Source organism: Bufo bufo, chromosome 10, assembly GCF_905171765.1.
Source record: "Bufo bufo chromosome 10, aBufBuf1.1, whole genome shotgun sequence".
In the NCBI taxonomy this organism is placed as follows: Eukaryota; Metazoa; Chordata; class Amphibia; order Anura; family Bufonidae; genus Bufo; species Bufo bufo.
The window spans coordinates 106,185,064-106,210,847 of record NC_053398.1 but is presented as its reverse complement, the minus strand read 5'-3'; the positions used below and the strand labels follow the sequence as shown (position 1 = coordinate 106,210,847).

The 25,784-nt window shown below is 42.4% G+C and overlaps 1 protein-coding gene across 1 annotated transcript in view; it reads right to left on the bottom strand.

Moving 5' to 3' along the window:
• Positions 1-25,784, bottom strand: part of SLC6A2 (solute carrier family 6 member 2) — a 185,840-nt gene that overhangs the window by 102,212 nt on the left and 57,844 nt on the right. The window contains exon 3 of the mRNA XM_040409097.1: positions 7,083-7,214. Coding sequence (XP_040265031.1) covers positions 7,083-7,214 — 132 coding nt within the window. The remainder of the gene's footprint in view (positions 1-7,082; positions 7,215-25,784) is intronic.

The window sequence follows — 25,784 nt, the reverse complement described above, 5'->3', positions numbered from 1 at the left end:
AAGAATTTAGGTCCTGCTAGGGAGCGGTTGCTTTGGTCGTCAATGATGGCATACATTTTTACTGCCTTTTCTGGTAGCCCCTCCGGGTAGACCTTGATTAGGCATATGCGGGCACAACATTTCTCACTCTGGCCCTCCCCACATACGTCCAAGCATGAGCAGGAAACAGCAGTGGCTGTGTTAGCGTGGTTCTGGGGCTCCCCGCCATGACTTGGAGCAGGACTGGTGGTGACGGCAGCAGGTGAATCCCTTGTGAGTGGAGTTGGGTGCATAGCTGAGGCATGTCTATCACTATGACACTCCTCACACTTGATAATGGATTTGCAGTCCTTAGCCATGTGCTCCAATGAAGCGCAGCACTTGAAACATACCCCAAGCTCGGTCAGGACTTTCCTGCGCTCCTGTATTGTTTTGGATCTAAATCCTCTGCATTTGTTCAGTGAGTGTGGTTTTTTATGAATGGGACATTCACGATTGAAGGCCTTGTCTCCTGATGAGGTAGTGTACTGTCTACCAGTGGGTACTGCAGATGATGGTAGGTTAGTCTTTCTAACATTCACGCTGCTCTTAAAGTCTCTGTGTTTATGCACAATACTTTCATACCTTGATGATGGTGTCACTGAGGCTGTAGTATTGAACTCCAGGAAGTCGAGGCTGGGGTCATTCCTCATCTGGGACTGTTCATCGATGAACCTACAGAAATTAATAAATGGAGGAAAAGTGACGTCATGCACTCTTTTGTACCTTGAGACTGATGCCGCCCACTTCTCTTGCAGGCTGTATGGTAGCTTCACGACAATTGGGTTCACCCCATGGGCAGTATCCAGGTAGCACAGCCCGGACAGACGAGGGTCTCTTTTGGCAAGCTCCAGTTCCATGAGCAAATCACTTAAATCCTGAAGCTTGTGGACATCCTTGAGACTGATCTTGGGGACGTTCTGCAGTCTCCTGAATAGTGCCTTCTCTATTGCTTCTGCACTGCCAAAGGTGCGTTCGAGTCTCTGCCAGGCTGCAGCGAGACCTGCTTCTGCTTGTCCCACATAGACAGTTCTAAGGCTCTTGATGCGATTTGTGGAGCCTGGGCCCAGCCAGTTGATCAAGAGGTCGAGCTCCTGCTCTGCGGTTAGGTTGAGGTTGGCGATGGCGGCTATGAAGGTTGCCTTCCAGGCTCTATAGCTCTCCGCACGGTCATCAAATTTTGAGAGACTGGTGTTAATTAGCTCTCTGCTCACCATAAACCTGGCAAACTCAGACATATCTGATTTCTCACTGCTTGTTGCCATGACAACTTGTGATGCCCCTGGGGCGTATAGGCTGCGTGGCGTGAAAGGGTGAGATGCTTCCGGGTAGAATGATGTTGCTGCAGGGTTGAGCTGTGGTCTAGCCTCTGTAGATTCTGATGACTGCTGCTTGAGCTGTGGAGGTAGGCCAGGAAACACCTGGTAGCCATCTTGCTGTAATAACTGCCCTTGAGAGAGCACGTCTGGGCGACTGTTATTGGATTGCTCGGGTGCTGTGGGTGTCACTGGCACTGCAGGTAGAGCTGACTTGGGGGTTTCAGTGTTGTTGGCTTGGACAGTACTGCACACTGGGGGTGGTGCAGATAACTGTTTCAGTATATAGTCGCTGGTGCGATCAACTGGATCGTCTATCTCCTCTGGTGGTAAGCAGACTGAATCAAGGCCTTGGCTCAATGCTTGCTCAAGTAGTCTTACTCTTGCTAATGCGATTTCCTCTTCCCTCTCTGATTCAAGGATCTTTATTCGAGCCTCTGCTTCTGCCCTCTTGGCTTCTGCCTCCGCTTCTGCCCTCTTGGCTTCTGCCTCAGCTTCTGCCATCTTGGCCGCCGCCGTCTGTGCTTCTGTTCTCGCGAGGACTTCTTTTTCGGTGAAGGAACGCCTCACTTTGGATAGTTCTGCATTTATGCGGGCCTCTAGTAATCTGTCGCTCAGGTTGGAGCTTCTAGAGCATGATGATCTGTAGGACCGTGAGGAATGTTTAGACGAATGTGATCTGTGTGATCTAGTTTCTTGCAAATGAGAGATGCGGAGTTCCACTTTATCTTTAGCATCCAGCACCATGGCGTCTCTTTGTCTGTCTATTGATTCTGCCTTGCACAATTCTGACGGGGCTTCTTCAATATTAGAGTCTTTTAGAAAGGTTATATACCTTGTGGACAGTTTCTTGTACCTTTCATGGGCTGCGTTCAGCCGCCCGACGGCAACTTGTAAACTGGTGGTGTCGCCTGAGGAGGACTTAAGTCCTGATATGAGGGAGGAAACTCTTTCCCATAGCTCTTCCAGGTTGTCACATAGCTTATCTTTCCTGGTGTGATAATTTTCTGTGATCTTTATAGTTGGTTTGAGAGAGCGCCTTGGTCGCGTGACTTGGTCTGCTGGAAGTGTGGGTTCTACCTCCAGCTCTTCATAATGATCAGTATCAGGTTGCATTTGCTTTGTTTCATCACTGGGGAACTGTACAAGGTCCTTTTCGGACATTTTGATTTAAGGTGCGCTGTCTCTTTAAGAAAATGAACTTTTGAATTGGGGGCTGAAAATTGCAGTGCGGCTCGGATGAGGCACCCCGATGAGTTTCCCAAGGTGTTTTAAGTGAATAGCGGGGTTTTGGTTTGAGGGAGGCCCCGCGTGCGTGAACAGTCCTTATATCATGCGAGCAAGGGTTAATATAGGATGTAGAAAGTGGCTTGGCGAGTAGTGGAGGACTTCCAGGCGAGAGTATATCTACTGCGGACACGCCGTGCTTCCCCTTGGGCTTATGGGACGAGCACTGTTGCTGGGCAGATTTGCTGGGAGTGGGCCTGTTGCAGGGGAGGTTCCTGAGTGTGGCACTGGGCTCTGAGGGAACCTGCAGCCGGGCATTGGACATTCAGACGGGTATTGACTGGGGTACAAGGCTTTAAGGCAGTTTTTGACTGTTCTGTCCCCACATGAAGGCGAATGAAGGTGTAAATGATAATGACTTTGTGACTGTCCTACCTTCGTATCCAAGCAGTGGAGCAGACCGGACCGGCAGACGCTCAGGTTAGATGGATCCAGACGTAGACATGAGGATGCAATCAAACGGGGGTTTATTTGATCCAGAGCAGTGACATACGGTGATGGAATACAGGAATACAGTAGATGCTGTCATGTGGATGTCTTTTCTGAGGCTAACTGCTGAGGCTACTGCTGGTCAAAAACTGATGCCTTCACAAGCCGAGGTGTGTGTCTCCAGTCACAAAGGATGCAGCACTGAAAAAGGCTACAGGAAGTGACCAGGCCCAAGGCTGCTAAAACCACGCCCAGAGAAAACTTTATAGACAACGAACGAAGCGTGCAGCATACAAATTCCGGCCAGCAGATGGCAGCAGAGAACAATAGATTTAAACAACATAGGTAAAAACAAGAAATAATACAGTGCAGAAATTCAATATGAAAGGAACAGCACATTATCGGAGCGGATCCGTCTGATGAAACATCAGACGGATCCGCTCCGAACGCAAGTGTGAAAGTAGCCTTAGACCGCAGAGTACACCTGTCTTTGTAAAAGTTGTTGTTATTTTGTTTTATTGTTTATCACATCCACACATTTGCTATCCTGTGTAGGATGTCTATTGTGGTACTTGTGGTCGGCTGCGGGCATCCTCCATTGTATGTATTTTTGGGGATTGCCATTAGCAGCGGACCACAAGTGCAGGATCTGCCCCCCCGGTATAGATGCACCACTGCATATGGGGTTGAGCACTTCCTGCTTTTCATTACCACGCCAATCTGTAGTTCATAAATGAGTGGGAAAGCTTTATAGGGAAATAAAATAGGACAGGTTAGTCCTGAGAATATTATGGATCGATCGCTGGGAAATATCAGGGTAAACAAGTATTAAGATACATTCAGTTTTATGTCAGACCATGGTGACAGGTTCCCTTTAAGTATACAGGTGTTTATATTGCTATATAGAGAGCAAATATACAGATGAACTATGGACAAATATACAGATGTACTGATGTATACATATATACAGATATACAGATAAACTGTTCTATTGCTATACAGACGGCGAATACACAGATGTACTATAAACAAGTGTACAGATGTACTATGAACAGTTATACAGATGTGCTACATATACAAATTTACAGATGTATAGTAAACAGATCTGCAAAATGCTATGACTATAGCTCTAGAAGTGGAAGAGTATCGCTATGGACAGACTGGAATAGTGAACAATGTAGTGTAAGTACTGTACGTACTATAGCAGAGACTTTTGCTATGACAGTGTCCCAACTATAGCAGTAATCAATATGAACAAACTGTGAATGTTGGGAATGAATGGATTCATCGAGTAGGAAGTATAAAAAACCAAGCGCTACTGTGACTGCTAACATACACTGGAGCATTGGGATATGGCTAGGATTCTTCAGTGGTTCTCAACTTCAAAGACATCTACACATTAAGCCAGCCAATGGAAGAAGAAGAGAGTAGTAACACTCACCATTCCTTCAAGAAACATTATTCATTTCATATACTGTAGTTAAAACATAAGCAGTACAGGGTAAGAGCTGGTACAAGAAGGGGGCAGAGGTTTTATATTTAACCACACTTCTTCTGACCTTCACTTCCTTTGTACTGTTTCAACTACATGGAATGAAGACTGTTTTTTAAAGGGGTTGTGTAACCTGAGACATTGGTGGCATATCAATGGAACCACCGCTGTGCAGGGGCGTACCTAGAGCATTTGGCACCCGGGGCGAACCCTTTGTTTGGCAATAAACCCATTAACCACCCCTTAATAGACCCCTTAACCCTTCCTTAATAAAATAAAAACCTGCACCCCCTTAAACCCCAGTATAATAAACATTGGTGGCGCAGTGCGCCCCCCCAACATAATAAACATTGGTGGCGCAGTGCGCCCCCTCCCTCCCTAGTATAATAAACATATAAACATTGGTGGTGCAGTGCGCCCCCCCCAACACCCTAGTATAATAAACATTGGTGGCGCAGTGCGCCCCCCCCAACATAATAAACATTGGTGGCGCAGTGCGCCCCCCCCTCCCTAGTATAATAAACATATAAAAATTGGTGGTGCAGTGCGCCCGCCCAACACCCCAGTATAATAAACATTGGTGGCACAGTGCGCCCCCCCCCCCCAACATAATAAACATTGGTGGGCAGTGCCAATGAGGGTTAAAAAAATAAATAAAAATTAACTCACCACCTCCAATTGATCGCGTAGCAGCCGGTCTCATGTACTTTTTCTTCAGGACCTGTGGTGATGTCACTGAGCTCATCACATGATACATCACATGATCCATCACCATAGTAATGGACCATGTGATAGAGGCTGGAGCTCAGTGACGTCACCACAGGTCCTGAAGAAATTACAAGGAGACCGGCAGCAGCTACGCGATCAATTGGAGGAGGTGAGTTAATTTTTTATTTTTTAACCCTCATTGGCACTGCCCACTGCCCACCAATGTTTATTATACTGGGGGGGGGCGCCGCACTCAATGTTTATTATACTGGGGGGGCCTCACTCAATGTTTATTATACTGGGGGGGGCCGCACTCAATGTTTATTATACTGGGGGGGGCGCACTCAATGTTTATTATACTGGGGGGGGGGGCACTCTGAAAATAACTGAGCTGTTAATACAAATACAGGAGGCGGGAGGCGGGTGCCGGAATCAAATAGCCGGCACCCGACCTCTATGACCAGGAGCGGCACCTAAGTGGTTAACTGCCGCTGATCGCAGCTCCCTGTCATAGAGGTCGGGTGCCGGCTATTTGATTCCGGCACCCGCCTCCTGCATTTGTATTAACAGCTCAGTTATCTTCATTGGTGGCACAGTGGCCACAGCCCCTCCCCCGGCCCTGTCCCTCTTCCTATTGGCCGCGGCGGCAGCAGCACAGGGGGAGGGAGAGACCATCTGGAGCCCTGCCCCTATCACAGCGCCATGCCTGGCCCACTCGCCACATTTTTTTATTTTTTTTTTATCCTCAGTCGCGGCTGGCACCCCCCTTGTGAGTGGCACCCGGGGCGGGCCGCCCCCCCCCCCCGCCCCCCCCTTGGTACGCCACTGCCGCTGTGATCTGCACGTATCTCTACTGCTCCCAAAGTGAACAAGAGTGCGCTGAACATGTGCAGCCTCCCTCCATTCATTTCTAAAGCAGCGCTGAAAGCACAAATGGCTATCTTTGGAAATCCCATGGAAATGAATTGAAAGCACACCACACAAGTGCAGCCACCGCTCCATTTACCTCTATGGAACTGCACTCCGTGCTCCCATAGAAATGAATGGAGGGTGTCCTCCTATGAGTGGTGCGCTCTTGTTCACTTTGTGAGATCCATTCTAGAGCAGTCCTACAAGTGGAACTAGCACCTATCTGACATTGGTGGCATATCCTAGCGATATGCCACCAATGCCTTAGGTGAGACAACCTTTTTAAGGAATGGTTAGTGCCACCACTCTGTTCATCTACTGTTAGCTGGTCTTTCCTCACTGGCTTTTAGCTCCAAGACCTCTGTATTTTTAAAGATTACCAAGTTAATAAAAGGTGTGAGGTTCAAAGACTTGCCTCTACCCCTAGTGATTTTAGAAGGACCCAGGATATAGACCTCTATACTTAAAAACTATGGGGGTCATTTATCATGCTGAAATACACCTATATTAGCTATTTGCGACTTCGCCCTGCTGACGCCAGGTCTAATATTGTGGGCGTGCCATGGGCAGGGAAAGGAACGGGCCGGCAGTCCCGTCTGATTCATCATTTTCTACGCCTGTTTCAGGTGTCGAAAATGGTCTAAATGTAGGACAGCTTTGAAGCGGTCTTAAATTTAGAACTGGCACTGGATGTGCCAAAGTTATGGAGAGGCCGGCACATACAGTGCCAGTTATAGGGCTTTATTAAGACTAAAATGCCGGTCTTAATAAATGTGTCCATATATGACCTAAGTAGAAGTTTTGAAAAACCATTTCAGCCTAAAACATAAAATACCAATATCTTATCATGAGTAAAATGCAGACCTTCAGATAATCCTCTTGTATAGTTAAACTGATGAAAAAGAATAAAGCAAAATACTTGCCTTTGAAACAGGGACAAATCTTCCATACTGTGGCAGCGCCTTCTCTGTTATATTGTCCCAGAGCTAATTCCATGTAGAATAGTGGCATTCCGGCAATGATTAGGAATAGTGTGTATGGGATTAGAAAAGCACCTGCAAGAAATAAAGGACTAATGAGTTTCAGAAATACCTAAGTCAGGTTTCCAAACCGCATTCGCGACTTGCAGACTTACCAAAACACAAAGCCTTGTAATTGCATTTTGCTGGTTGTTGACATTGGAGCCAACAAGATACAATGGAACAGATTTATGCAATTAAAGGGGTATTCCAAGACTGGACTTTTGTATTTCACGTTCCCTCTTGCTGTGTTTAATAACTTTGTAAATAACACTCATTACAAATTTCCTACCAAGCCAGCAATCTGGTTCCTGGTCACGTGGTGCCCTCATTCAGCTTCCTCATTGGTACAGGATCACGTGCCGTTCATTGTGCATGTGATCCTGGACAGTTGGTTCTGACCCACAATACACATCACTGATGATATGTTCATGGCCTGTCCCCTGGGCTCCTTCTCCCCAGCCCCCTAACCAAGCCGGTGTCTCCTTCGCAGTCACGCAGCCTCCAGTGCTGACTGCTGGCCTCATGCAGGTCAGCTGGTTGTGGAGGAGGCTGCCTGACTGCGCAGGCGCTGCTGGTGGGCTAAAAATACTAGAGCAGAGAATCATTCTCACATATGTAATGGGATGAAGGAGCACAGGGGACAGACAGACCATGAACTTGGCTAGCCATGCACTGTAGGACGTGATAAGAACGTGCCGCAGTGCTGAAAACTAGCAGAGCCACTGTTTACAGCTGGACTGCTCCAAACATAAAAGACAGCAAAGCAGGAAGAAATGTAATTTATAGATCAGAAACAATACATAACATACTGCACAGGAACAAGAAATTACATAAAAGTGGCTAACCCCTTTAAATATACTCTGCAAAGCTTAGTCAATCAGACCAAAGCACCCCACACTCATTTTTAGATCTGGAGCAAAGAAAACTGTGAGTGTGCAGATGATAAAAAAAAAATATAAGAAACACATCCCAAACTCACATGTTTTCATGACTACATTCGAAAGGACTAAGACCTTTTTCAAGCAGTTTTTAAATTTAGGCAGAGGAGAGGTAGAGTCTCAAGTTAGGAACATCCACTATGAGGTCCATATGGCCAAACACAGCAGTGCTTCCAAATATGCAACTGTATGGAGGCAACCCTCTGTAAATACATGCTCTCCATACAGCTGCCACCCCTGAGATTTTAGCTCAAAGATCCTATTTTTTTAATCAACCTACTGTATGTTGCAAAACCATAAGGGTAGAGAAGTCAAGTGCCAGGAGCGTAAGTAGATTATGCCCTTCCTATGTACCCAGAAGCACATCTGCTACATAGGGAGACATTATTAATTTTAACAGAACATGGGAAATAGGGGCCCTGTTCCAGATTTTGTATTCACAGGAGCTTCAAGCAACAATAAAAAAGGGTCAGTCTTCGCTAAAGATTCTATTACATAGGCCGAGGTTTGGGCTAATTATTGGCAATGAAAGTTCATGCAAACAGTTAGTCCCGATGACAGGGCCATGTCAATTTGCCACCAATCACCTGATCGTATCTTTTATATCGCACAAAAAATTCTTATTTGATGGCAACACATTGCCCTGTGTAAACTGGATGTGCTGCCAACAAACAATGAAACTGTATAGTATTTGGACAAATGATTGTAGTAATGATCATTCATCCCCATATAGCAGAAATCATTTAGTGAGTGGGCAACGATAAGAAATGAACGTTCCTATTTTCATTGCCTATGCAAAAGGTCCCTAACTCACTGGAACAATTTGGTTAATTCTCATCTTCTGATGAATAAGGAATGACATCCCTCACAAATCTGAGATGGTATGGGGACTGTACAGAGGTGAAATTTGAAGATCCAAGGCTTAAATTCAAAGCCATAGCATAGTCCCCCTACTATCACATGTTATCTTACAGTACTGGTCTCCTTCTATGGAAGATCAGGACCTTTTGAATACCATCAGGGTGTATTTAGGAGCTACTGGCAATAAGGATTCAGTAGAAGGTTAATGCAGAAATATGGAGGACTATGGTACCTTTAGGAATGGTCAGATTACCATTGCTCAAACCTGGCAGAATGTGTGAGTGTTGTTTGTAAGTAATGTGCGGGTGAGTAAGTAGTATTCTCTTATTTTGAGGGATTTGTATTGTGGTTGGCTTACTTTGTTCCATTTTGACCCAATTTTGGCACACAGTGTCATATCTTAAGCCATGCCCTTTCCACCAAGGCAGTCCTTTATTCACTAAAGAATGCCAACTTCTTGGGAGAGATCTGACAGTCAAGCTAAATCATTTTGGGAGAAGCCAAAGGGGAGCTACCAAGACGACACATCTCCCCTTGTCTGGCTCTATATATGTACTATTGTACTATATACTATTCATATTATGCCAGACTGGTTTACATGCCATGTGCCACATTTAGGTGTTTAAGACACTTTTTTGCAAAAGTCACTTTTGTAAAGAAATAAAAGAGTATGTAGCTGTCACGCCTTGCCCTGTGAATGTGCAGAGGTCTGTCAGACTGGCTGCACATGTCTGACTGTTCTGTTTGTTTTGATTTGGGTTTGAGCTGGATCCACCTTCCCTCAGGTGTACTGGGTTTCATTGTTATTGAGGCTATTTATCTCTCCTTCCCCAGTGGCCTGTGCGGGTTATAGTTCTTTCCTGGGAGCTCTTGATGTGTGGTGGATTGTCTGCTCCAGCTCTGCTCAATATAAGTCCTCTCCGTTATTTCTCTTTGTGTGTTTTATCTAGGCCTCCAGGGAGACGCTTGCTTCCTCCTGGTTTGAAGAAGCAGGTTGCCTCTTCCCTTTTCCCTGCTGCTTAGGGTTTGCCCAGGGTGTTTAGGTTTAGGCACGAGGGCATGTGCATATCCACCATAAGGGTATGCACATGGGCACAGCAGTTTAGGGAAAGCTTTTAGGGATCGCTAGGAGGTGACCCTTTTCTCCCTAGCATTTGGGCCTAGTCATTTGTTCTGTTTGTTTTCCTGTGTTTGGTTATTTCCCCGCTTACCTACCTATCGTGACAGTAGCTTAGTGGATTCATAAAAAACAATAGATTTATTAAGAGGGAAGGAACCAGAGCTGTAATATCAAGCATAACCACTATACAATTAATGGTGCTGTGCTTGGTAAACTGAAAGAAGGCCACAGTGCTCACCGGAGCTTCATGGCCTCTTCAAACAACTGATCGTCAAGGAAAAGTAACTTCTTGTAAGATACAAAATACTGGCCAATAATAAGGTGAAAAGCCTGTGTGCACCATAGCATACTGAAATCCATAATTTTGCATACAGTATGTACAGTAAGAATACCACCATACTATGTTTCTGTATTTTCCTGCAGTTGCGCATGAACTAAAGTTTCTTTTAACGTTCTCATTTAAAACACTTAGGAAAACCTAGCTTCTATATGTCCAAATGCACTGAGCAGTAAGACACAGTACATAGTAAATGCTGAATAAAAGGATACATTCCCCCAGTCCATGAATGTCACAACATTACTCTATATAATTTAATTAGACGCAGTTTGGACTGGCAGATGCAGAATAAATTTCATTTTGGTTACATTCGGCCACAGTAACTAATAGCGCTACATAATGATTTTATCTAGTCTGCCTGCAAGGGATTGCTTTGCAATGCCCCCCTTCAAAATGAAGGTGATCTTATTGATTGTTTCTGGAAATTAAATTTTTTTCCACAAAACTAAACATTCACTTGTGATGATGTTAATGATTTGTGTGAGGGGAGGCAATTAACATCACCGAAAACAGAATATCAATGATTTACTATTGAAAATGCACTGACCCTAAAAAAGTGTTAACATCTTGCTATCGCTCTCATATCTATTACATAACTATCTCATATCTATCCATCTATCTTTCTAAAAAGATGAAAACATAGCAGCACTGTCAGAGTTGAGAGAAAATGGGTGCAAACCCTCCCGGACCCTAGGCAATAGGTTCAATGGATAATCCAAAAACAAAAATGAGGCCGCATTCCAAATAATTGAAGATGGGTAGTGGACCCTCTTAATTCACCGCATACAACGTTTCAGCCTTACTTGGCAAAGGCCTCAATGAGTAAGGCCAAAACACTGCGAGGTGTAAATGAAGATGGTCCACTACCCATCTTTACTTTTTTTTGGAGTACGGCCTCGATTTTGTTTTTTATTTACACTGACAAGCAAAAGGGTAGCAATATTTTGAACTTTTTACTTTCAGGCTCCATATCTCACCATCTACTACAGCTTTGAACGTGAAACTACCATCATTTTATAGACAATCATCTTAGCTATCTCATACATGAATTGGACTTGCAACTATTTAGCATATGATTAGTTATGCAGATTCTTTTCATGTAACTGCATGATACCGTTTTGCTCCTGGTGGTGGAACAATCTTTTTCTTCTATATCTACAAATTACAACCTGCTCTCTCATTCCCTAATAGCTCAGTGTGTTATTAGGTTGATCCCCAAGCGAAAGGTCACTGGTTCGAATTGAGTAGCAGCCATGAAGAAGATTTCCCAAGAAAAGAGAGAGAGCATCATCCAGCTCATCAATAGCAATATCTCGGCCAAGAAAATTGCCAAACTGCATCATGTGAGCACCATGACAGTTGCAAGAATATGAAATGAAGTCTGTCCATCCATTCCAAAGCCAAGAGGTGGATGTCCAGGCAAAATATGACTCAACAAGTCGGCTCATCACAAGGTCTATCAGTTCTGGAGCAATAAACATGGCAGTGGAGGTGGCTTGTATGCTTTATAATAGTGAGATCACAGATATCTATGCAAGCACCGTGTGACCCGCATTACACATATCTGGAATAGTGGGCCGAAAAAAGTTGAAGAATCCTCGACTTAAATATCATTATAAGAAGCGTCGGCTCGAGTTTGTAAACAAGTATGAACGGTGTACAGTAGAAAATTGGAAACTGGGGATTTGGAGAGATGAGACGAAAGTCAATAGACTGGGCTCTGATGGGTGCAAATGGGTCTGGAAGAAACAAGGGAAAAGGGTGCTAACGGATCCAGAAATTGTAGGAACTGTCAAGTTCGGTGGAGGAAGCCTAATGATATGGGGTTGTTTCACAGCCAAAGGCGTTGGACACTTGACCAGGATCGATAGTGGTCTCAATACTGAGCTATCCCACAAGATAAGATACTTCGTACAATCGATTACTATGGGTATGAAAGGAACAACATAGTGTTCCAGCAGGACAACGACCCGAAGCATATGTTGAGATTGATGAAGAAATGGTTCAATGACAATGAAGTGGAGGTGCTAGATTGCCCTCCACAGTCCACAGACCTCAAACGAATCGAACACTTGTGGGTGGAGTTGAACAAAAAGCTGTATTCGTACCTAAGTGAGTCGACCAGTATGCACCAACATTGGGAACGTGTAGAAGAGACCTGGGAACGGATTTCGGTCGAGACATGCTTGAATATGATTGAGAGCATTCCCAGAAGGATTCAGGCAGTGTTAAAAGCCAAAGGTGGATTTACAAAATACTAACAAAATAATACAATTTTAAATTTAGAATTTTAGGCGCAAAACTGTAACAATGCAGTTACATGACAAGAATCTGCATAACTATTCATTTGCTAAATAGTTGCAAGTCCAATTTATGTATGAGATAGCCAAGATGATTCTCTATAAAATGTCTCACGTTCGAAGCTGTAGTGGATGGTGAGATATGGAGCCTGAAAGTCAAAACTTCAAAACATTGTTACTCTTTTGCTTGTCAGTGTATCTATCTACTGTATTTTTTGCCCCATAAGATGCATTTCCCCCCCCCAAAAGTGGGGGGCAAATGCCCTTGCGTCTTATGGGGCAAATACTAATGAGCGCTTCCATTATGGAACGTTCATTAGTACCGGAGGACCAGGAAACGGTGAAGGCTCTGTACTCACCACTTCCTGGTCCTCGGCTGTTGGCTGTGCAGTGGCTGCGTACAGCGTGAGGGCGCTCTGTGACCTCACGCTGTGCACGCTGGTTCACAGCACAGTCGACAGCAGGGGGAAGTGAGGAGAGGCCACGTCCAGGAGCAGGAGAGGTAAGTGGTTTATTTATTTTATTAAACATGAGGCAATAGGGGCTGATATGAGTTAATGGGGGCTGCTGGGGGCCAAAATGAAAGGCAATGGGGGCTGCTGGGGGCCAAAATGAGAGGCAATGGGGGCTGCTGGGGGCCAATATGAGAGGCAATGGGGATACTGAGGACTGATATGAGGCAATAGTGGCTGTTGAGGTCTGATTGGGGGGTCATTCACATTGGGGTCTGAGCTGAGGTCTGATTAGCTGAGGTATGATCTGAGGTCTAATGAAAAATATTTTTTTCTTATTGTCCGCCTCTAAAACCTAGGTGCGTCTTATGGGCCAGTGCATCTTATAGGGTGAAAAATACGGTATCTATCTATCTATCTATCTATCTATCTATCTATCTATCATCTATTATATCTAATGTGAACAAAGTTAATAGCCTGAGAAGCTTATTGGCCACAAAACTTCAGGAGATATATGTTAAACAGATGACCCTTCAAAAGTAGTGTTTTCCGGAAACAATTTGTCCAAAATATAAAGAATTCAATTAGCCACAAAAAAAAAATGTTTTAGATTTTTTTTTTTGTATAAATCTCAAATTTCTTATCTGTAGAATAGTTAGGGTCCATGACATTTTTGTAGGGTTTTGAGATGGCATTTCTACCAAAGAATCTGACTAACTTCTTTGTTACTCAGTAGAAGAAATTCAGCAGAGACTACATTTATTGAGCGTAACTCTTGTCAAATTTTAATCTTTAGGTTTTGGAACAGGAATATTTGGGGAAGCACATCAAGTGAAAGACCTAAATGTTCTGGTATGCTGTAATATACAGTGAGAAGCAAGAGTCAATGCCACGTAGCAGCTACAAAGGGACACACACTCACTGTATTTCCTCTGTAAGAAGTTGAAATCCAACATATCACCCTATAATGTAAAACTTAACCTTTAATCATTTGTAAATTTAAAAGTTAATAAAGAGCTCAAGGAGATTAAAACACACTTTTTAATCTCCTTCAGCTCTTTATGTACTTTTAACTTACACATGATTAAAGGTTAAAGGGTTTCTACCACTTCGTTTTCACCTAATTAGCTTTCAGACACTAGCAATCCGCTAGTGTCTGCTCTACTGAACCATCCTAATATAACAGCTTATTGTCCTGCCGTTTCGCTAAAAAACGAACTTATATAGATATGTTAATGAGCCTCTAGGTGCTATGGGGGCGTCATTAGCACCTAGAGGCTCGGTCTACCTTCACAAACTGCCGCCGCCCAGCGCGTCCCTCCAGCCCGCCCATCTCCTCCGGAATGCGATCCTCCCCGTGCGCGTCTGTATTCGGCGCATGCGCAGTGAATGTCTGACCGCTTCCCTGCTCAGACATCTCCACTGCGCCTGCGCCAATGACGTCATAGTGCTCCGAGGAACAGGCGCAGTGGAGATGTCTGTGCAGAAAGCGGTCAGACATTCACTGCGCATGCGCCGAATACAGACGCGCACGGCGCATGCGCGAAATTCGTCCGCTGGCTCACAGGGAGGATCGCATTCCGGAGGAGATGGGCGGGCTGGAGGGACGCGCTGGGCGGCGGCATTTTGTGAAGGTAGACCGAGCCTCTAGGTGCTAATGACGCCCCCATAGCACCTAGAGGCTCATTAGCATATCTATATAAGTTCGTTTTTTAGCGAAACGGCAGGACAATAAGCTGTTATATTAGGATGGTTCGGTAGAGCAGACACTAGCGGATCGCTAGTGTCTGACAGCTAAATATGTAAAAACGAAGTGGTAGAAACCCTTTAAGTTTACCATTATAGGATGATATGTTGGATTTCATCTTCTTACAGAGGGAATACATTTTTAAGAGTTTCCAAGCACGGTCAAAGAATTAGACCCTAGTGGCAAGTTACTGGCTACAAACTACAAAGGCAGCTCCAAAGGTTTTTTTTTCTAGACCTTTGGGGCCCATTATGGTATCAGATCTTAGACCCACCAGAGGATCCTGTGGAACTCTGGTGGGCCAGTCTGATGCTGTTTCTATACGTTTTTCCTACTGAGGGAATACGTTTTTAAGTATTTCCAAGCACTGTGGTATACAGCTACAAAAGTACATACAATTCTAGGATGCATCCAAAACAAATATAGATAGAGTTGAGTGCGTGTTACCATGGACCAGCAACTACAATCGTTTTGTTCTTCCCAGCTGAGTTAGAGAATTATTACAGATCACGTCTGCCTCAGTCTTTGTATTTCTCAAGTATTTAGTGTGGTTATAGCACCATCTAGCGGTGTTAAGTTGTATTACACTTTGTTTTTCCTGTTACAATACTACTGAATTGTGGGTGGTGCATTGCATTGTTGGAGTGCAAAGCATCCTGGGAGAGAGAAGCCTCCAATTTCCAGGACACATCAACAGAGCTATCATTTTGCATATCTCCTTCTCAAACTCCACCATGCTTGTATAAGCATATCAGGTGAGAGATCTACCTTTGCTTCAGGGACATGAAGTTGTGCAGAACTGTTCAGCTAGTTGTAATTGTTAGTCAGGGAGTTGTTACTACTGTTAGCTAGACATGTAATCCTATGTATAGGCAGCCATTTTACCATGTGCTTTCAGTGTTAATGCAAATGTTATAGTACATGCTATCTATACTTTATACTTATACTTGCTATTTGTATTCTTGTAGTTTTACCAATCAAATGTACAATCTCTCACTCATGCGCACCGCGCAGAGAGTACAACTATCACGGTCGGCGTGGTTATCACATACGTGACACAGAGGGAGGGAACGAGGAAGGCCCTGCCCAAGTGAGAGGGAAGATGGTGACCCCTGACTCACCTGGCGGCTGGCACCTGGCTGCCCTGACGTCCCTAGACGGGTTCCTCACTCGTACGCCGATCACGTGCCTAAAGCCCTGGCTTTCCCTGAGCTGAGCCCTAGGTAGTGAACAGGGCGATGGGAACACTAGTCCGCACCACTAACTCTAAGGGAAAACACCAAGGGGAGGACAGACAACACAGACTCAACATATATTCCCAGGTGGACGACAACAGGAGACAACAATAAGCCCAACAGGGATCCGGAGGGTAGCACTCAGGAACGACAAGCAGGATTCACCACTCCAGTGGGTCAGTATAGATGTCCAGGCAGGAAGCTCTATAACTGGCAACTAGAGAAGTGTGAGGGGAGAATATAAGGAGGTAGGGAGTGGCAGACAAGAAACAGCTGAGGAGGAGAAGCTACGGATCCCTGAGAGAGACAAAAAGGATAGCAAGGCAAACACAGAAAACAATCACTAAAAAACAACGTGATCTTTAGATATAGAGCGCGCAGCCACCCGCTGCGACTTCCTGACCCCGGGTATAACGGAGTCAGACATGGCTCTTGATACCCTCGTGACAACAACCTGCTGACCAATAAACAAGTTAGACTACAAAGAACAGTCCTCTTATTTGGAAGACAGGAATGGTTTATGCTGAATGTCAGACTGCACACTGTGTGAACGTGTATGAAGACAGAACATGTTTAGTGCACATTGCTCTGCATAGGACCTATATACACAAAATGGAAATGATTTTTTTAAGACAATTTGCTATGTTTCTTCATCCCCTGTGTGTATTTTAGGTTTACTTACAGTAAAAAAAAAATGGCTGCGAAATTGCACTACAATATGTACCCATATCAAAACGAAAGATAAATACTTTTTTGGTGGAAATTTGGAAGAAGCAAGAAAAAGAAGAAACTGGAAAAAAAAATCTAGGCCATAGCAACCTGTTTAGTAGAGAAAAGAGATACTTATATACAGTAGTAGTTGCAAAAAAAAATCTGAAAAAATCTACAATAAAAGTGTCATACAGGTGAAATTACATCATGCTACGTCTATTAGATTTTGTACGTGAGTAATAATATCAAATTTATTACCTTTAAGATATGAAGATGATGGACCATTGCTTATGCAAGAGCCCCTTGGCTTAGCTTTAAGAAACTATTAGAATAAATTTATATTGTCAGCGTCCAATCTAGTCAATGTCATGAAATATGAAATGTCCAAAGGAACTTACAAGAAATGTTGATTGCTTGAACTGCTTTAAATCATAATTAATGATCAGCACATGATGTGGAACAAATGCTAACCCATTGAATGACTGAAATATGAGTAAACTATCAATATGTAGCTATGCACAAAATCAATGTATCTATTGTAATCAGAGGAACTTTAACCCTTTCAGTACCAGGTGATTTTCAGTTTTGTTTTGTTTGTTTTTGTTTTTTACTCCCAGCTTTCCCAAAGCCATAACTTTTTTCATTTTTTCATTCATTCATCCATATGAGAGCTTGTTTTGTGCAGGAAAAGTTGTACTTTCTAATGGCACCATTTAAAGTTGCATACAATGTAATGGGAGTTGGGGGGGGAAAAAACACAATTCCGCCACAGTTTTATGGGTTTTGTTTCAAGAGTGTTTCCTATGCAGGTAAAACTGACCTGTTACTTTCATTCTCCAGGTCAGTACAATTACAACAATATCACATCTGTATGATTTTTTTTTTATATATATATAGTTTAGTTCTGCATCACATTATTCTGACCCCCATAACTTTAAGGGCTCATTTTTTTGTGGGGGCGATCTGTACCTTTCATTGATACCAATGAATGTGAATTACATTTTGATGACTTTTTATTCAATTTTTTTGTGAGAGCTGAAGTGACCAAAAAACGGAGAATCAGCCATTTTGACTCTTTTTCCGTTTCACCGTTTTCCTTTTGAGATAAATATTTTTATATTTAAAATTATGGGTGTTTCGCATGTGGTGATGCCTGTGATGTTTATTTTTTAAATTGTTTAGGTATTTCTTTTTAAATTTTGGGGCAAGGGGGTGATTAGAATTTTTAGATTTATTAATATTTTTTAAAACGTTCTCCTTTTTTTTTTTTTATACACTTTTTAATAGTTCCCCTAGGGAAGTTCTCTCATAGACACCAATGCATTAGCATTGGTATCTATTAGGATTACACTATGTTGCTCCACAGGCATGTTCTCCATAGGAACTAGTGTGCGGCAGCCTTGTACCACTCATCGCCAATGTAATTCGAGTGGTGAGAAGGGGTTAAAGGGGTTTTTCAATGGGATATTTTTTTTATAAAGGGCAGATTGGGCGTAAAGTGAATGTGTAGAAACAGTGAGTCTACTTTTGTAATCAGCTTGATTAGGAAAATGTGTTAATATTTGTTAGAAAGCTGTATGTAACTAAGAATCCATATTCAGCATTCCACTGAACACTGAAGACGCCAGATAAGGCCTCTTTCACACAAGCGAATTTTCTGAGCGGGTGCATTGCGTGACGTTAAAGCATAGCACCCGCACTAATCCGGACCCATTCATTTCAATGGGTCTGTGTGCATGAGCTTTTTTTTCACGCATCCGTTCTGCGTTGTGTGAAAAACGCAGCATGTTCTATATTTTTCACGCAGCCCTGGCCCCACAGAAGTGAATGGGGCTTCAGTGAAAAACACATTGCATCCGCAAGCAAGTGCGGGTGCAATGCATTTTTCACTTATGGTTGCTAGGAGATGTTGTTTGTAAACCTTCAGTTTTTTATCAAGCGTGTGAAAAACGCATCAAAACGCATTACAAAACATTTCACACATGTCTACATTTACACCACAATGTCTTAGTTAAAAAAAGACAGAAGACTATATGGTCTCACACATTGGTTAATGCAGAACAAACAGGCAGTTTTTATAGTGGCCTTTATTTACCATTGAAGTGCGTTTGTTGGACTAATTGCATTTTTCTAATTATAGCATGCTCACATTGTGGTGTTTTTGTTCTCATTGTCTGTGTTTTTGTTCCATAGACATCCATTTTTTTTGCCCTACTTGAAAAAAATGCAAGTGACAATATGTGTTGTGTTTTTAATGGTATTTTTGCCGGATTTTTCTTTTTTTCCAATGTACTGTATTTTCCCTTATACTGCTGTACCGAGGAAGTGACATTACAGGGGAGCAAAATAAACACAAGTCATACAAAAATATCAAACACAATATATCAGCAATAATGCCTCATAAATGCAAAAAAATACAAAACTGCTGAGACAGGTAGATTTTCAGGCTTTTTTGTCTCAAAAAAATTCACAGTGCAAATCTGTTGGAAAAGGTTTATTTTAGGATTGGAAAAAAAAAAAGGAAAAATTAATATTATCAATATAGGAGATCAACCAACTCAAAAAGTTTATGGGGGTCATTTTAAAAGACAATACGCCAGTTTTCTGGCATAGCAGATTCTTGCACAAACATTTTGCAACTTTTTGCCTTTCTCACTGGGTGGAGCCAAGGCTCCCACAACTTAACACATTTACAATAATTAAAGGGGTTTCAAAGGCAGTATACAGTGGCATGCAAAATTACTGTTACCGTTATTGTGAACAGTTAACCCCTTAAGGACTCGGCCCTATTTCACCTTAAGGACTTGGCCATTTTTTGCAAATCTGACCAGTGTCACTTTAAGTGGTGATAACTTTAAAACACTTTGACTTATCCAGGCCATTCTGAGGTTTTTTTTTCGTCACATATTGTACTTCATGACACTGGTAAAATGAAGTCCAAAAAATTATTATTTTTTGCATAAAAAAAGACCTAATTTACCAAAAATTTTGAAAAATTTGAAAATTTTAAAGTTTCAGTTTCTCTACTTCTGTAATACATAGTAATACCCCCAAAAATTGTGATGACTTTACATTCCCCATATGTCTACTTCCTGTTTGAATTATTTTAGGAATGATATTTTATTTTTTGGGGATGTTACAAGGCTTAGAAGTTTAGAAGCAAATCTTTTTTCAGAAATTCACAAGAACCCAATTTTTAGAGACCACTACAGCTCTGAAGTCACTTTGCGAGGCTTACATAATAGAAACCACCCAAAAATGACTGCATTCTATAAACTACACCCCTCAAGGTATTCAAAACAGATTTTACAAACTTTGTTAACCCTTTAGGTGTTGCACAAGAGTTATTGGCAAATGGGGATGAAATTTGAGAATTTCATTTTTTTGCCTAATTTTCCATTTTAACCCATTTTTTCCACTAACAAAGCAAGGGTTAACAGCCAAACAAGACTGTATCTTTATTGCCCTGACTCTGCCGTTTACAGAAACACCCCATATGTGGCCGTAAACTACTGTACGGCCACACAGCGGGGCGCAGAGTGAAAGGTGCGCCGTTTGGTTTTTGGAAGGCAGATTTTGCTGGACTGGTTTATTTACACCATGTCCCATTTGAAGCCCCCCTGATGCACCCCTAGAGTAGAAACTCCATAAAAGTGAACCCATCTAAGAAACTACACCCCTCAAGGTATTCAAAACTGATTTTACAAACTTTGTTAACCCTTTAGGTGTTGCACAAGATTTAATGGAAAATAGAGATACAATTTCAAAATTTCACTTTTTTGGCAGATTTTCCATTTTAATATTTTTTTTCAAGTAACAAAGCAAGGGTTAACAGCCAAACAAAACTCAATATTTATTGCCTGGATTCTGTAGTTTACAGAAACACCCCATATGTGGTCGTAAACTGCTGTACGGGCACACGGCAGGGCGCAGAAGGAAAGAAATGCCATATGGTTTTTGGAAGGCAGATTTTGCTGGACTGGTTTTTTTTGACACCATGTACCATTTGAAGCCCCCCTGATGCACTCCTAGAGTAGAAACTCCAAAAAAGTGACCCCATTTTAGAAACTACGGATAGGGTGGCAGTTTTGTTGGTACTAGTTTAGGGTACATATGATTTTTAGTTGCTCTATATTACACTTTTTGTGAGGCAAGGTAGCAAGAAATAGCTTTTTTGGCACCGTTTTTTTTTTCGTTATTTACAACATTCATCTGAAAGGTTAGATCATGTGGTAATTTTATAGAGCAGGTTGTCACAGACGCAGCGATACCTAATATGTATACAATTTTTTTTATTTATGTAAGTTTTACACAATGATTTCATTTTTAAAACAAAAAAAGTTTTAGTGTCTCCATAGCCTAAGAGCCATAGTTTTTTCAGTTGTTGGGCAATTATCTTAAGTAGGGTCTCATTTTTTGCAGGATGAGATGGCTGTTTTATTGGCACTATTTTGGGGTGCATATGACTTTTCGAACGCTTGCTATTACACTTTTTGTGACGTAAGATGACAAAAAATGGCTTTTTTTACACCGTTTTTATTTTAATTTTTTTACGGTGGTCACCTGAGGGGTTAACTCATGTGATATTTTTATAGAGCCGGTCGATACGGACGCGGCAATACCTAATATGTATACTTTTTTTTTATTTATGTAAGTTTTACACAATGATTTTATTTTTGAAACAAAAAAAATCATGTTTTAGTGTCTCCATAGTCTGAGAGCCATAGTATTTTCAGTTTTTTGGCGATTATCTTGGGTAGGGTATGATTTTTGTGGGATGAGATGACGGTTTGATTGTTACAATTTTGGCGTACATGCAACTTTTTTGATCACTTTTATTACCTTTTTTGGGAAGTAAGGTGGGCAAAATTTAAATTTCATCATACTTTTTTATTTTTTATTTTTGTGGCGTTCACCGTTCGGGTAAAGTAACATGACCGTTTTATAGATCAGGTCGTTACGGACGCGGCGATACCAAACATGTGTAGAGAATTTTCTTTTTTTCTTTTTTAATCAGTGATAAATGTGTTCTTTGATTTTTACTATTTTTTTTTCACTTTTTTTAACTTTTTTTTTGACCCAGACCCACTTGGTTCTTGAAGATCCAGTGGGTCTGATGTCTGTATAATACAGTACAGTAAAATATATATTGTACTGTACTGTATTTTGCTTACACTTTGTCTGAACAGATCTATGCCTTTAGCACAGATCTGTTCAGCACCATGGACAGCAGGATGCCTAAGACGGCATCCTGTTGCCATGGGAACCTTCCCCGTCTGCTCAGTAGTGGTCAGAACTTCGCAGACGGGGAAGGGTAAGGACGGGGCTCTCTGGGGGCTGTCTGGGGGCTCTCTCCATCGGGGGGCTGCAAAGGCACAGCAGCCCCCCGATGGGAGAGGGAGGGAGCTCCCTCTTACTGTTAACTTTTTCCATACAGCGGTCCGTACGGACCGCTGTATGGAAAGGGTTAAACGTCTGACATCGCATCATAGATGTCAGCCATTTATACCAGAGTGTCAGCAATGTGCTGACACTCTGGTATACCACTGTACACCAACGATTATTAAGGGGATTATAAGGGGATTATAAGGGGAGGCGGGCGGGGGATCGCCATCCCGCCTGCCGCACCGCCCGCAACACCCCCCATGCACCACCCGCCGCCATAAAACCATTCAGGGGTGCAGGGGGGTTGGAAAAAAATGTATATGCAGCATTTTGAAGTTTGATCCCCGCGGTAAGGGACCGCGGGGATCAGAATCAGCCAAAAGCGCAGCAAGCCGCAGGTCTGAATTGACCTGTGGTTTGCTGCGATCGCCGATAGGGGGGGGGTCATTTGACCCCCCCCCCCCCGGCGTTGTGACAGGATGCCGGCTGAATGATTTCAGCCGGCATCCTGTGCGGATTAACCCCAGCAGCGCCGCAATCTCATTTTAAACTCATGACGTGGGTCCTTAAGGGGTTAAGCAAGTTGAAGATGAAATGATCTCTAAAAGGCATAAAGTTAAAGAAGAATATTCCCTTTGTATTTTAATCAAAAATTTATTTTTACATTTCTTTGATATTTTCAAAATAACCAAAAAAGAAAAGGGCCTTAAGCAAAAGTTTGGGCACCCTGCATGGTTAGTACCTAGTAGTACCCCCTTTGCCAAGTATCACAGCGTGTAAATGCTTTTTGTTTGAGGAATTTTCAACTATTCTTCTTTGCAAAAATCTTCCAGTTCTATGAGATTCCTGGGCCATCTTTTGATGTTCATCCACAGATTTTAATTGATGTTTAGATCAGGGGACTGTGGGGGCCATGGTTAAACCTTCAGCTTGTGCCTTTTGAGGATTGTAGATTTACATCTATTGTGGATTTTGAGAAATGCTTAGGATCATTATCCATTTGTAGAGGCCATCCTCTTTTCAACTTCAGCTTTTGTGTTGGTGGTTATGTTTGCATCCAAAATTTGCTGGAATTTCATTGAATCCGTTCTACCCTCTGCCCATGAAATGTTTCCCATGCCATTGGCTGCAACACAACCTCAAAGCATGATTGATCCGACCCCATGCTTAATGGTTGGAACAGTCTTCTTTTCATGAAATTATGTGCCCTTTTTTCTCCAAACATACTTTTGCTTATTGTGGCCAAGGAGTTTTATTTTAACCTCCATCGGTTCACAGGACTTGTTTCCAAAATGCATCAGGCTTCTTTAGATGTTCTTTTGCAAACTTCTGATGCTGAATTTTGTGGTTAGGGATACAGGAGAGTCTTCTGATGACTCTTCCATGAAGGCCATATTTGTGCAGGTGTCGCTGAACAGTAGAACAATGTACCACAACTCCAGAGTCTGCTAAATCTTCCTGAAGGTCTCTTGGAGTCAAGCAGGGGTTCTGATTTGCCTTTCTAGCAAATCCTATGAGCAGCTGTCTCTGAAAATTTTCTTAGTCTTCTAGACCTCCTCTTGACCTCCAGTGTTCCTGTTAACTGCCATTTCTTAATTACATTTCGAACTGAGAAATGGCAACTTGAAAGTGCTTTTCTATCTTTTTATAGCCTTCTCCTGTTTTGTGGGCCTTAACCATTTTCATTTTCAGAGTGTTAGTCAGCTACTTGGAAGAACCCTTGGCTGCTGGTTTTTGGGACAAGGTTAGAGGAGTCTGGGTATTTATAAAGCTTTGAAATTTGCATTACCTGACCTTTCTTAACAATGATTTTGAACAAGACTTAGCCTAACAGGCTATTTAAAGTCTGAGACCTTAGTCATAGTTATCTGACTGCTCAAATCTCCTTGAGTTCATACCTTTGCAAGTCATCATTTCCTTTTTTCCCCTCTAAAATTGTACAAAACCAAAATAATATACTGATATTGCTTAAAATGTTGAAAAGTGTGGTTCATGCTTAACTATATGTCTTTTGGAAATCATTTCATCTTCAACTTGCTTAACTATTTACAGTAATAATAAACTGTTAAATGCCACTGTATATTGATGAACTATCTGATTAGCGGGGGTCCGACACCTGGTACCCCCACCAATCAACTGTTTGAAGAGGAGGTGGTGCTCCATGCGAGCGCTGTTTCCTCTTCATTACACTGCCTGTTGTCTCGGAAGTCTGGGCAGTGCAGTGTAATTGCAAATACATGTTCTATTCACTTGAATGGAACGAGTACATGTAATTACACTGCGCAATTATACAGTGTAATGAAGAGGAAGCAGTGCTGGCATGGAGCGCCACCTCTTCTTCCAACAGCCAATCAGATATTGATAACCTATCTTCAGGATAGGTCATCAATATATACTGCCTGCACAACCCCTTTAAGACCAGAAAATTAGAGTAAATTATAACTGTAATCTATGCCAGCTCCTAGCTAGCACAGGTTTCAGCACACGGACATCACAGACGAGACACATTTATTAAGTGGCCTGGGTTGTTTAATAAGTTAGCCGCATCCTTTTCTAGCAGAGGTTTTTACTAAGATTGTTATGTAAAACCCCAGTCTTTAGCAAATGAACCCATCGTTTACTAAAAGCATGCATCCTGAAAATTGCTATAGTCTAATCCAACCCCAGTCTTCACCACCATCATGCAACTCTGAGAAAAACAAAAATTAGAATAAATAATGCATGGAATCTTATTAAACATCTAAGTAGAGACTTAAATACAAAATATACAACAATAAAGGTGTGGTAAGTCTGTGTATACTACACATATGGTAGTGGAAAACTGGCAAAAATTCCAAATGGGGTGGAATTGAAAAAAAAATATATATATTCCACCAATGTTTTATGGGTTTTGTTTTTACAGAATTCCAGAATTAAGTGGCAAGACTGACCTGTTACCTTCATTCTTCAGGGCAGTATAAGGCTGCGTTCACACGGGCGAGATTTCCGCGCGGGTGCAATGCGGTAGGTGAACGCATTGCACCCGCACTGAATCTGGACCCATTCATTTCAATGGGGCTGTTCAGATGAGCGATGATTTTCACGCATCACTTATGTGTTGCGTGAAAATCGCAGCATGCTCTATATTCTGCATTTTTCACGCAACGCAGGTCCCATAGAAGTGAATGGGGTTGCGTGAAAATCGCAAGCATCCGCAAGCAAGTGCAGTGCGATTTTCACGCATGGTTGCTAGGTGACAGTCTATAAACTGTATTATTTTCCCTTATAACATGGTTATAAGGGAAAATAATAGCATTCTGAATACAGAATGCTTAGTAGGTGATCAGTTGAGGGTTAAAAAAAAATAAAAAAATTAACTCACCTTCTCCTCTTGTTCGCGTAGCTCCCTGTCTCTTCTTTACTTCTCAAAAGATGAACTATGGGCTAAAGGACCTTTGGTGACGTCAGATCACATGCTCCAATCACATGGTACATCACCGCGGTGATGGACCATGTGATTGGAGCATGTGATCTGACG